Source organism: Panthera leo, chromosome B1 (assembly GCF_018350215.1).
Source record: "Panthera leo isolate Ple1 chromosome B1, P.leo_Ple1_pat1.1, whole genome shotgun sequence".
In the NCBI taxonomy this organism is placed as follows: Eukaryota; Metazoa; Chordata; class Mammalia; order Carnivora; family Felidae; genus Panthera; species Panthera leo.
In genome coordinates, this window is record NC_056682.1 from 110,922,251 (window position 1) to 110,935,087 (window position 12,837).

Below are 12,837 nucleotides of genomic sequence, written 5' to 3' on the forward strand. Positions count from 1 at the left end.
AACGGGGATGTGACCTCTAGAGTGGCTAATAGGTGGCATGCTGATATATGTTTAATAACTGGCTTGCCAGGAAAAAAAAAAAGAGCCCTGATTTGTTGTGTTTGCCAGTTTTTATAGTGTAAACGTGAATACTCCCTTCACGGACAATTTCAAGCTACCAACTGATGTTACTGAAGGCAAACTAGGGGGATGTACACAACTGTCCCTTGCAAGTCAGTGCAAACTGGCTCCAGCACACTACTGGACCAAGTGTGATTGGCTGGTGGCCAGGAACGGGAAACTACCTTGCGGATCACAGCTTAAGATATGAGGGAACTGAATTCTACAAAATACTGAGTTTCTACTTGAGGGAAAATTGACCTATTCATGTGTAGTCAGTTTATTTGTAGATCTTGACCTTTCCCTTTGAATTGAGAACTGTGGTATGAATTACATACACATGAATAATCTAATAACCTTAGCATTGTAACTTCCGTGTCTTTATTCATAAGGAGTAACAGTTTCTAAAATTGGCTTGTATCTGAGATTGAAATGCTTGAGAGTCATTTTTCATCTAATTCCTTATACCATGAACCAAAGAAGTGACCAGTTTCTTTTCATTTCAGGGTATAAGTATTAACTACATTCTATTATATTTCATAAAAGAAAATATATTATTTCCATCAAATAAGCAGTCTGTTTTTTCCCTAACAAAGCAAACAATATGATGGTATATTGCTCTAACCAATACAAAAATGCAGGAAGAGTAGCAAAATATCTCATTTGTTTATGTAATTTAACATGTACTCTATTAACAGCAGTGTATAGATACATAGTATTGGCAGTACACTAAATAATTACTATTTAAACTTACTTTTAAAATATTTTCAATATTAGCACTGGTGGAACCAGAGCTATTATTATGCATATTGTATCTTTTTTTATATTCCAAAAGAAAATTAAAATTCTTGGTAGCATTAGAAAAGAATGCACTTTTTAATATTTAATTCAGATAGACAAAATCTCATGATGTCTCTTAATAACCTCACAATTCTACTGTACACAAATGAAGACACCTTTTCAAATAACTTGCACTTAGGCTAAATTCATAAAGGTTACTATAAAAATATTTCAAACCCAATAAAAACACAATGATATAGTACAAAGTCTTCCTTTTTTGTCAAACTTTAAAAGGTCTGTATTTATACAAATACACAATATTTTTTTTAGTGCCCTCTGATTGATATTTGTGTTCAGGATTATCTGATTTTAGAAATCTAACTTGAACATTTTTTTTTTAATCAGTTTTCTGCTTCAACGTGGAAGATGCTGAGAACTTATAGAATAAATTTTTATTTTATTTATTTATTTTTTTTTTGGGTTTATTTATTTTTGAGATAGGGAGAGACAGAGCATGAATGGGGGAGGGTCAGAGAGAGAGGGAGACACAGAATCTGAAACAGGCTCCAGGCTCCGAGCTGTCAGCACAGAGCCTGACGCGGGGCTTGAACTCACAGACCGCGAGATCATGACCTGAGCCAAAGTCGGACGCTTAACCGACTGAGCCACCCAGGCGCCCCTAGAATAAATTTTAAAAACAGGATTGGGTAAAAACTTTACAACGTGGAATATTAAACACTTTACACTCTTTAGTTACTGCCTTGCCAAAGACAAAAATATTCCATTGTCCCATTTTCCCCTTACTTAATTTGAGTTTTTAGATAATTATCTTTAGTACCCCTCCTTCATGTATATAGAACGTCTCTGAGACAAAAGTGTACAGGTTTTAGGTTCTTTAACAAAATCCAAAATATCACTAAGCCACTTTCTATTTTTAAAGTGTATTTAAAGAAATGCTTATTTCAATATAAAATCCCAAAGCACTGAATTAAGACACACTAATAACATGACTGGCCAATTACTGACTTGGCTTTAGCCTTAGAGGAATATTATTACAATTGGCTATTAAATTCCAAATTTAAGCATTTGGTTTTATACTGTAATACTGAACCTTTCCAATACAAATATCAAAGAAAATGAACTGATTTTTTTTTTGTTTTCTTAAAGGCATAGTAAAAAATTTCAGCCATAATATAAATCAATTTTGGGGGAAAAATCCATGCCAAAATAGGAAATAGATTTTTTAAATCTTAGAATAATTGTTATAAAAGAACTACAAAATGTAAATTTCTGGAAAAAAATACATGGAAAATGTCTCTCTAGGAAAAAAATATGCAACTTGTTAGATACAAGAAAATACAGCATTGCCACAGGGTACAGCCAGCAATAGACATGTCTTATGAGAGTTAAAAAATTCACAAAAGGTAATTAGCACCAAAAGTGTCTAAAACTTCAAATGATATACTGAAGTGATTCCAGGCCCAAGTGTTACATTATAAAAAAGTTACATTGAACTTGGGAAGTTTCACCAGCCATAATAAATATATTCTTTTCAATCTTTAGAAAATGTGCTAGCTTTACTGATTTTTATCACAATTTTAAGGTAGTGTATAGTAATTACCATTTATATTGATTTGATCTGAGCAGGAACCACAGATATCCAAATTATTTCCCAAATAACATGGGGTTATTTGGTGGGTATGGGTGGGGAAAATCTACCGTTAAAACATTTTAAATATCCTTGTTTCATCCTTTTTATTCTAAAATGTTTTGTTGGAATTCTTTACAACACCTCTATTGCCCTATTTGAATCCCATATCCAGTTATTTTTCCTGCCCACTTTTTGGTGGTGTTAAGACTTGGCATGGGAATAGGGAGGGGTATTTAAAAGTGGGCACAGAACACAGTAGTAAAACAAGACTTTTGAATAAGCTACAAAATGTATGTTCAACCCTGTTATAATTAAGAGTTGAGTTTAATTTTAAACAACATCCACTTACAAATTTAATTACAAAACAGCACATAATTTGAAACAAGGCAAATTTTTCGGCTTTCATGTAGTGAAATATAGAACTTCACCAATTACATATCTGGCTACCAAATGTCAAACAATGGCTTATTTAGCCATATTTTACTGTTGCACATAAATAATGACAAGGCAAAGAACAGCAACTAGTCCAAGGGCCTGTAGACCAAGGAACCACAGCATAACCCAAAAGAAAATAACTATTACTGGTTCCACAATTCGTTCTCCAAAATACATCCTTGTGAAGCCCATGTTGATGAGGTTTTTGTTCAGTTCACCAAAAAGTGTTCCCATCTTTTTGTAGTCATCTCCAACAGGCTCGCCAGTGTGGTTTTGTGATTCTTCAATATCCTTTAAAACAAAAACAAAAAACCACAAAACATAAAATGAGAAATAGATGAGGTTCCTTTAAAAAATTTTTTTTTTTAGAGATAGAGTGTAAGTGAGTGGGGGAGAGGGGCAGAGAAAGAGAGAGAATCTTAAGCAGGTTCCATGCTCAGCACAGATGCTGATGTGGGGCTTGATCCCATGACCCTGGGATCCATGACCTGAGCCAAAATCAAGAATCAGATGCTCAATTGACTGAGACACCCAGGCTCCCCCATGGGAAGGTCCTTAAGAATAATGAAGGTCCTTAAGAATAGTGACTCCCAATAATAATCATTCTCCCAAAGTACTGGGCATACTTCTGATAATCACTCACAAATATTTGGGAGTCTTCCTTTTCATTGACATATAAAACAACTGTGAGTGTGCCCACTCTCAAGAATATGGAAAGCACTAATTTATTGATTTCTGTAGAATTAACATTGGACCCTCAACTACCAGAACACTGATTTATAAGATTAAGGAGGGAGCTGATTCATTTCCCTTCATTTTCTAGTTTCCTGGGATTATAAAAGACAGGTCCCTAAATGAGGAATCATGTTTGTACTGCCTTTATCATTTACCATGATTTCAAAATAACCTTTCTACCAATCTCCTGTTTTGAGGCAGGGCCTCAGATTGCTCTGTCTTGTGTAAGTAAGCTGTTTAGTCCATTCCCTTGACACTAAGACTTTAAGGAACCTAGACTCAGCTGACTTGAGCAAGTCTTATTGCTACCATTGAGCAATCCTCAGCCGTTACTGCTGTGATCTTTCATTCTTAGTCCTAGCTAAGGAGACCTCAGTGTAGGGCCTTGCATACTCTCTTGTCCAAATTCTACGAACATCCTAAGTGCCTCTTATTAATCCCATCAGAAGAGACAAAGTTTTCAAATTGGAATACATTTGTACAAGAAGTCTGAAAGTCCACCTGGAAGCCAACTCCCAAGAAAATATCTATGTGTACTCCATATACATGCCAAAAAATGTTTAATATTTTCAAAAAATGTTTACTACTTCTATTACCTCTCAGTCTTACTATAATTAAGGCCTTCATGCCTGTTATTGAGTTACCGTCCTCAGTTTAAAACCAATCCTTGGAATTCTACAAACATTTTTGCCTCCTTGTTAGTCTCTGCCAAGAGAGGGACTAATGGGACATTGCACAGCTGAAGAAGGAAGAAGGGATTTGTTCTTTTTTCTTCTAATGGGTTTGTTGGTGCTGTTTTGCTTTAGCAACAGTTTTTCACTCTGGTAGTAGTAATTTCTTCTGTAGCAGCCACTGATTTCAAAATTTGGGGATTTCCCAACACTTGTAGAATTAATCTCCATGTGCCTTCTTGAGACACTATATCAAATCTGTGGGTGCCTACTCCTCAGATATCCCATTCTTAGGTTGATAGGGTCCCTCCTCTGAGTGTACAGACATCAGTACCAGGCAAGTAGTGATGGGTTTTTGAAAGCCTGAGTTTTAGCTCCACTGAGCCTTTCCCCAATCTTCTCAGTTTTAGTAATTCCACATCTTTTCTTTACTGCCCAGGCCTTTGGAGTGCTGGCTGTTGTTACCTCCATGGTTTTTAAATTTTAGCATGTTTGATAATCCCCTGGAGGGCTTGTGAAAGCACAGATTGTTGGGCCTATCACCAGGGGCCAGGGTTTGGAGTCTGAGAACCTGCATTTCTGACAAGTTTCCAGTTGATGCTTATGATGCTGATCTGTTGACCACCGTCAGAGAAAATCACCGCCTTACTGTTCTCTTTTGCCTTTTCTCTTCTTCAATGCCTGATTAACAATTATTTAAATTAAATTATCTTTGTTAAAATCACTGATATAATTTCTCCTCACTAGACCCTAATACAGTCACAAAAGAAAAACTATGTCATGTAGGAGATATAGGTGTCATCATAATTTATTGAATCTAGTTGCACTTAGGAGTCATGATTCAAATCAATAATTATTTACTGAATACCTACTAGCTCATAGCAGGTGCAAGATGGAGAATTATTTATATAACAAAAAGTCTTTAGGTATAGGGTTTGACACAATAAAAAGTAAATATTAAATACCATTAAGTATGCTGTCTATGCCAGAGGAAAGTAAACTTAAAAGACAAAAGTCATCTGCCAAACAAAGCCAGTGAATTTGAGTAAGTTTTGAGGCACTCTTCAAATATATGACTCAAACTTAGATTCCTTTAGTAGAAACCAAAGCTTGATCATTTCAGTCGTCAATATATAAATAAAAATATTTTTTCATTAAAAATGCCTTATTATCAAGTCTATATATACAATTTAAAGTATATACTTAAGGGAAACCTGGGTGGCTCAGTCAGTTGGGTGTCTGACTCTTGATTTTAGCTCAGGTCATGATCCCACGGTTGTGGGATTGAGCCTTATGTCATACTCCACATGGAGTGTGGAGCCTCCTGCTTGAGATTCTCTCTCTCTCTCTCTCTCTCTCTCTCTCTCTCGCCTGCACACTATCTCTAGAACATTAAATAAATAAATAAATAAATAAATAAATAAATAAATAAATAAATAAATATATATATATTTAAGGAGAGAGGGAGTGAAAAAAATCTAATTTTTATTTGCAATAGCAGATAAAATGATTCTTGATATGACTTTAAGTGATCTTTCCCTACATAACAGTAATTTATGTAGAACACAGAGTGTCCTTGATGAAGCAGTAGAAAAATGAGACTTATTGGGGCATCATTGTTAAGTCTATATTTTAATTTTAAGCCAGAGTTATTTTTAAATTATATTTATATGTAATTTAAAAATCAGCTTTTTAAAAAAATGTTTATGAGAGACAGCACGAGTGGGGGAGATGGGGAGAGAGAAGGAGAAAGAAGATCTTAAGCAGGCTTGGCACTGTCAGCTCAGAGCCCGATGGGAGGCTGGAACTCACAAACCGTGAGACCATGACCTGAGTTGAAATCAAGAGTTGGATGCTCAACCAACTGAGCCACCCAGGTTCCCCTAAAGTCAGTTTTGGACTTTCATTTCTATCAAAAAAAAGAGTGGGAAAAACAAAATACTGTGGAGACATCCAGGGAGTTCAAATCCAGGCTCCAACACTTAAACTGAATGACCTTGACCAAATCACTTTCAGGAGCTTTAGTTTTCTAATCCATACAATGGATAATCCCCTTTGTTACTGGTAATTTTCTCTTGAATTATAATTTATTTGTTAAACTTTCTTTATTCTTTGTGTTTGATTTCGAAATTAGTTTTTTCTTCACTGATGTGCTGTGACTAGGTGAATTTTATGTTTCTCAGCTTCTCATATTGTTTTGTGTTCCATAAATAATATACTATATTATAAAAGAAAAAAAAAGTCTCGCTCTTGCCTGAGATCAAGCCCTTCTTTTCTTTAGGACAGAACTTGAAGACTACTTGATTTAGTTTATAATTTTTCTGGTCCCCCACTTCTCTCTACTCCTCCAGTGTCTTGCATTGTTGATAGCATTTCTGGCCTCTTTTTCACTTTCTATTAAAGTTTTTTGTTTTCTTTTTTACTTTTTCCAATTTCTTTTAATCTGTGAACTCGTTGTACTTTGGGGTTTTCTGTGGTTACTGAAGATTTTTAAGACTTTTTTTTTCAGTATTTTTGCGGTTGTAGTACAAAGAAATTACCCTAATCTGGTATGGTTCTTTCTGAAGATTTACTTTAAATTTTTCTACAGACTGCTTGTGGGTTTTTCAGGGAAGAAGTAGGTGCTGCAAGATTTAAATCAAAATAAGGAATTAGTTAACTCCTAGAGGCCAGATGGGGAGGCAGCAATGGATCACATCAGCTCAGATCCCGAGAATACCTGTTGGGATTGGGACAGGAAGTGAAAGATCCAGTAAGGACTGGGTTGGGTGAGATGTGGCTGCTGCAGCCTGCTTCTGATTTTAATATGAAAAACGTCAAGCACACACAAAATTAGAGAAAAATAGTACTCTGATCTCCTATACATCCAGAGCCAGATTCAATAATTACTAAAATTTTGCCACTTTACTGCAGCACTTCTTAATCTGGGCAATCTAAAGGAGAGAAAAAAATAAAAATTAGAAGAATGCTTAAAGTGGCATATCTTCACAAATGAAGTTCTGTGGAAACATCCAAGATATTCAGCAATGAATTAGATGGGTTTCAAACAATCCTAAAGGAAAAACATTTAAGAATGTGGAAAATAGGCAGCATATTTTATTTATTTGTTTTTTTGAGAGAGTACACATACAGTCTCACGGGAAAGACAGAAGGAGAGGGAGAGAGAGAATCTTAAGTGGGCTGACACCCAGTGGAGCCCGACCCAGGCCCGATCTTATGACCAACCGACCGACTGCAAGATCCTGAGCTGAAATCAAGAGTCAGAGGCTTAACTGACTTAGCCACCCAGACACCCAGCATTTTTATTTTTATTTTTTAAATGCTTATTTATTTATTTAAAAAAAATTTTTTTTAACATTTATTTATTTTTGAGACAGAGAGAGACAGAGCATGAACGGGGGAGGGGCAGGGAGAGGGAGACACAGAATCTGAAACAGGCTCCAGGCTCTGAGCCATCAGCCCAGAGCCCGACGCGGGGCTCGAACTCACGGACCACGAGATCGTGACCTGAGCTGAAGTCGGACGCTTAACCGACTGAGCCACCCAGGTGCCCCAATGCTTATTTATTTTTGAAAGAGAGAGAGACAGAGAGAGAGACAGAGACAGAATGTGAGTGGGTCAGGGGCAGAGAGAGAGGGAGACACAGAATCAGAAGCAGGTTCCAGGCTGAGCTGTCAGCACAGAGCCCGACGTGGGGCTTGAACTCACCAGCTGTGAGTTCAAATAGGCTATGCTTTTTTTTTTTTTTTAAATGTTTATTTATTTTTTGAGAGAGTGAGTGTGAGCCGGGGAGGGGCAGAGAGAGAGGGAGACAAAGAATCTGAAGCAGGCTCCAGGCTCAATGACCTGAGCCAACGTCGGATGCTCAACCGACTAAGCCACCCAGGCGTCCCCCTCCTGCACCATTTTTAAATCAGTGAGATTATAGTCAATCTCATCACAGTATTTTCTATATCCAGAATACCCATCTCAAATACCACAATTCTAAGAGGTACAAACATTGGTGTGCTGGTAAATGTTTCATAAGGCCTTGTGGGGGGTGGGAGTTGGGGTAGGTGGATTTCTAATTTGAATTGTTTGCCAGTTGTGTAGTGTTTTCCAGTTTCTGTAGCTAGTGCTCCTGCTGCGCTCACTTTCAAGCTCCTTAACAGCTAGCTTACAACGTTCCTGAGAATTTAACAGTTGGTTCCTGAGGTCAAGTAGGAGTTGCCATCAGTACTCCACTGTAGATTCAGTAGTTGAGATAAAGACCTGCATGGTTATAATTGATTAGTTTGATCTCTCCCTTCTTTCCATCAATTAGCAGATTTAATGATTTTTTTTTAAGCTTACAAAACTGGTAAGTTGGGTTAGTTACATAGAATTACTACGATACATTAAAATTAGGAAAATTGTATGAAGAAAGAAATATATTATGATTTGAGTAGTGGATATGGTAGATAAAATGAAATACATGTAAGGTTACAAAACCACCACAACAAGGAACAGAATTTTGCTTTTTCTGGTCTGTTTCATACAGATATCAAAAGTAAATTCAATTCAGTAATTTTTACAAATTCTTATTTACAATAGAACTTACACTGTCTGGATGATTTGTGAGAAACCTGAGGCATTCATGACTCCTCCCTCGTCCTCCCCCCTACAGCAAGCTCATCAACATATACCCTTTTTATTTTACCTTCTAAATACTTCCTTATTGTATATATTGCTATTCCATCTGCTGCTGTAATCCCAAAATAATCTACTAAAATCTCTTGCCTTGGCTATTCCAAGTTTCCTAACTGCTCTTGCACATATTCTTTAGCTCCCCTATAAGCTATTTACCACACCACAGCCAAAGTGATCCTTTTAAATGGCAAATACAATTACCACCCCGCCCCCCCCCCCCCCCCCCCCCCCCCCCCCCCCCCCCGCTTTTAGGATAAAGACCAGACTTTTTAACACGATCTATGAGGCCCTGCTTAGTCTGGCTTCTCTCTGGGTCTCTGGCCTCGTCCTGTCATCAGCCTCCTTTTGTCTTTCTCTGTTTCAGCCACATGGGTCTTTAACTTCTTGAACAGGCTATGCTTTTTTTTTTTTTTTTTTTTTAATGTTTATTTTTTGAGAGAGAGATAGAGTGTGAGCAGGGGAGGGGCACAGAGAGATGGAGACACAGAATCTGAAGCAGCCTCCAGGCTCTGAGCTGTCAGTACAGAGCCCGATGTGGGGCTTGAACCCATGAACTATGAGATCATGACCTGAGCCGAAGTCAGACGCTTCATCAACTGAGCTACCTAGGCGCCCCTAAACAGGCTGTGCTTTTGCCTGCCACGTATTTGTACTTGCTGTTTTCTCTGCCTACCACACTCTTCCCTCCCTTCTTTGCTCAGTTAATGCCTGCTCTTCATTTAGTCTCAGCTTAAGCTTCAACTCAGTCTCATAGCACTATATAATGTTCCTTCAATGTATTCTGAATCAGTGTAAATGTGTGTGTGTGATTATTTGATGAATGTCTCTATCACTGTGCATGAAGATAGGGACAATATCTGTTTTTTGCTGGCCATTGATAGATGTCCTCTAATATTAGTATACAGCAGGGGCTGTCTTGGGAATAGCAGCACATAGAAGGAGCTCAATACATATTTGTTGAATAAATGGAGAAAATTGATCATGTGTCTGGCAAGCATTAGAGCAATATCTTGATAGATTTTCTACCTTTCTCACTTCTTGACAAATAAAAGATGATCTTTATTTTCCAAATTATTTTTATTTTATTAATTTCAAAGCAATGTATAGATTTTAATGGTTAGTATAGTATAGTACTATAGTACTATATAGTACTATAGTACTATAGTATAGTATAGATTTAAATAGGTTAGTATTTCTGTTTTGAATATTATTAAGCATCCTCTTTCTTCTTTCTTCTTAGAACCTTATTCCAGCCCGTATTCCTCAGGTGAGGCATACCCCACCTACAGCTCCAGTGATAATAAGTCTAAGAGTAATAAACTTCCCTCTACCATAAGCTGGCTTTGGAAAGCGCATGTGATCCACTTTGGAACAATGACTTTTGTAGGTATTCTTGGAAATATCTCCTTAGCTCTTCTGACACAAATTTGGAAAATGATTCTATTTTCTATTTGTTCACATATAATCCTTAAGTAAAGACAATTTATTGTGTTTGTATTAGTTTTCTATTGCTGCTATAAGAAATTACTGTAGGGGCGCCTGGCTGGCTCAGTCGGCTAAGTGACAGCTCAGGTCATGATCTCATGGTTCGTGGATTCTAGCCCCACATCGGGCTCTGTGCTGAACACTTGCTTGGAGCTTGGAGCCTGCCCTGCTTCAGATTCTGTGCCTCCTTCTCTATCTGCCCCTCCCCTGCTTGTGCTCTGTCTCACAGAAAATAAATAAAATATAAAAAAATAAAAAAATAAATATAAAAGAAATATATATATGAAATAAATAAATAAATAATAAATAAATAAGTATATATAAAGATATATATATATATATATATATATATATATATATATATATATATATAAAAGAAATTGCTATAAACTTAGTGGCTTAAAACAACAAAAACTTATCAACTTATAGTTCTGTAGTTTAATCTCAGCAGGACTGCATTTCTTTCTAGAGGTTCTAGGAGAGAATCTAGTTGCCTACCTTCACCAGCTCCTAAAGGCTATCCATATTCCTTGGCTTTGACCCCCTTCCTGCATCTTCAAAACTAGCAATGTTGCAGTTTTTCTGACCATTCTTCTGTAGTTAACTTTTCTCTCTAATCTCAGTAGGGAAAGGTTCTCTGCTTTTAAGGACCCATGTGATCAGGTCGAGCCCAATGGGACAATCCAGAATAATCTCCCCATCTCAAGGTCCTTAAATTTAATCACACCTGCAGAATCTCTTTTGCCATGTGAGTTATCATATTCACAAAATCTAAGGATTAAGATATGGACATCTTTGGGGAGGCATTATTCTGCCTACCACAATATTTTATTATAAAATTATTTCTTTGTATATCCATTTCCTGTCACTAGCTTTGATAGGAAGGGAAAGGCCATGTCTTATAAATTTTTACATTAGTATTTAGTATATTGTATTGTGACTGGCCTATTAATAATAAATATTTGTTGAATTAACCATAGAAATATTTTATAACAAAATATTAGAAAATACCCACACAAAATAAACAAAACTTACATGTAACATCAAATATTTTATTCCTCCATGAGTACAGTTGTGAATTTGTTCAAATATTTATAAATAAATTCTAGACTAGATTACAAGATATAGTAGCTGCTAGCCAAACCATTGTATTTTAATAGTAGAGAGTAATATAAACAGATGAGTTCTTGAGTCCTTGACTCCCTCTCACATGCTTATAATTTTCAGAGTAATAGTAGTAGTGGCAGTATTATTAATGGTATAGAAAAGCTCACACTAAGTGCCTACTGTGTGCCAGGCACTGTGCTTTACAAGCATTATCTTGTTTGATCTTTCTACAAACTGTGGAGGCGTTATTATTTTCCCTCATTTGCAGATAAGGAAACTAAATTTCACAGGTATTAAATGTCTGGTCATTGACTTATTCTTAGTGAATGAAGGAGCTGTGATATGAATCCAGACACTCTTACTCCATTAAGAATAATTAATTATTAACTATACTATATTCCCTCACCATGAATCCCTATACTACACTCCTTCTAGTTATTATTATATTATTGATAGCTAGCATCTGTCTAATGCTGCTTATTTGGCAGAGAAATTTTACATATTTGAAGTCTGAAAAAAGAAAAACCATGTAACACGTTTTCATTTTTCACAGAATGAGTACATTTAACAAACTGAAAGGAACACCAGCATCTCTTTTTGCTTTACATCTTTTCTCAGTTTACAGTGAGTTTACCAAGCAAAAAAACTACTCAAATTTTTATTTTTATCTTACATAAAAATTTAAACAAGACAAAGCTATTTGCAACAGCTAAGTGGATTTTTCATGGCTTTTTCAGTATTGACTAGAATTCAGACTCAAATGTGGAAACAAACCTCTCGGCCTTAGCACGATCTTCTCGGAAACCTCCATGCTGTGAGAGCCAAGTGGAGGAAGAAGCGAATGCACAGGCTGAAGCGTAAAAGGAGAAAGATGAGGCAGAGGTCCAAGTAAACCACTATCCTGTGGTCCCACGGAGTCACAGGAGCAGAAATAAGGAAAGCTAGAGGCCAGAGACCTTGGAACCAATTGTTGGACTACATGCCTACTTTCTAGAGCTTGATTCAATGGATCTAGACCATGCATGCCCTTGATTGTAATGGCCACCTTAGAGAGACCTGCCTCGCTCATATCAAAACAGTCCGTTTTTGTTCTTTGCCCTGGACCTGTCTGTGACTTTCGGGACTAATTCTGTTTTCATTTGTGGCTGAATGTAACACATGTACAATAAATCATCTCTTCTGCTGTCTTGGCTAAAGAAAACAAGC

The 12,837-nt window shown here is 36.6% G+C and overlaps 1 protein-coding gene across 1 annotated transcript in view; it reads right to left on the reverse strand.

The window, feature by feature from the left end:
- Positions 1 to 1,512: 1,512 nt before the first annotated feature.
- The window catches only part of FAM241A (family with sequence similarity 241 member A), a 42,777-nt gene continuing 31,452 nt past the window's right edge, over positions 1,513 to 12,837 (reverse strand). The window contains exon 2 of the mRNA XM_042935677.1: positions 1,513 to 3,256. Within this exon, the coding sequence (XP_042791611.1) occupies positions 3,011 to 3,256 (246 nt within the window). The 3' untranslated portion in view covers positions 1,513 to 3,010. The remainder of the gene's footprint in view (positions 3,257 to 12,837) is intronic.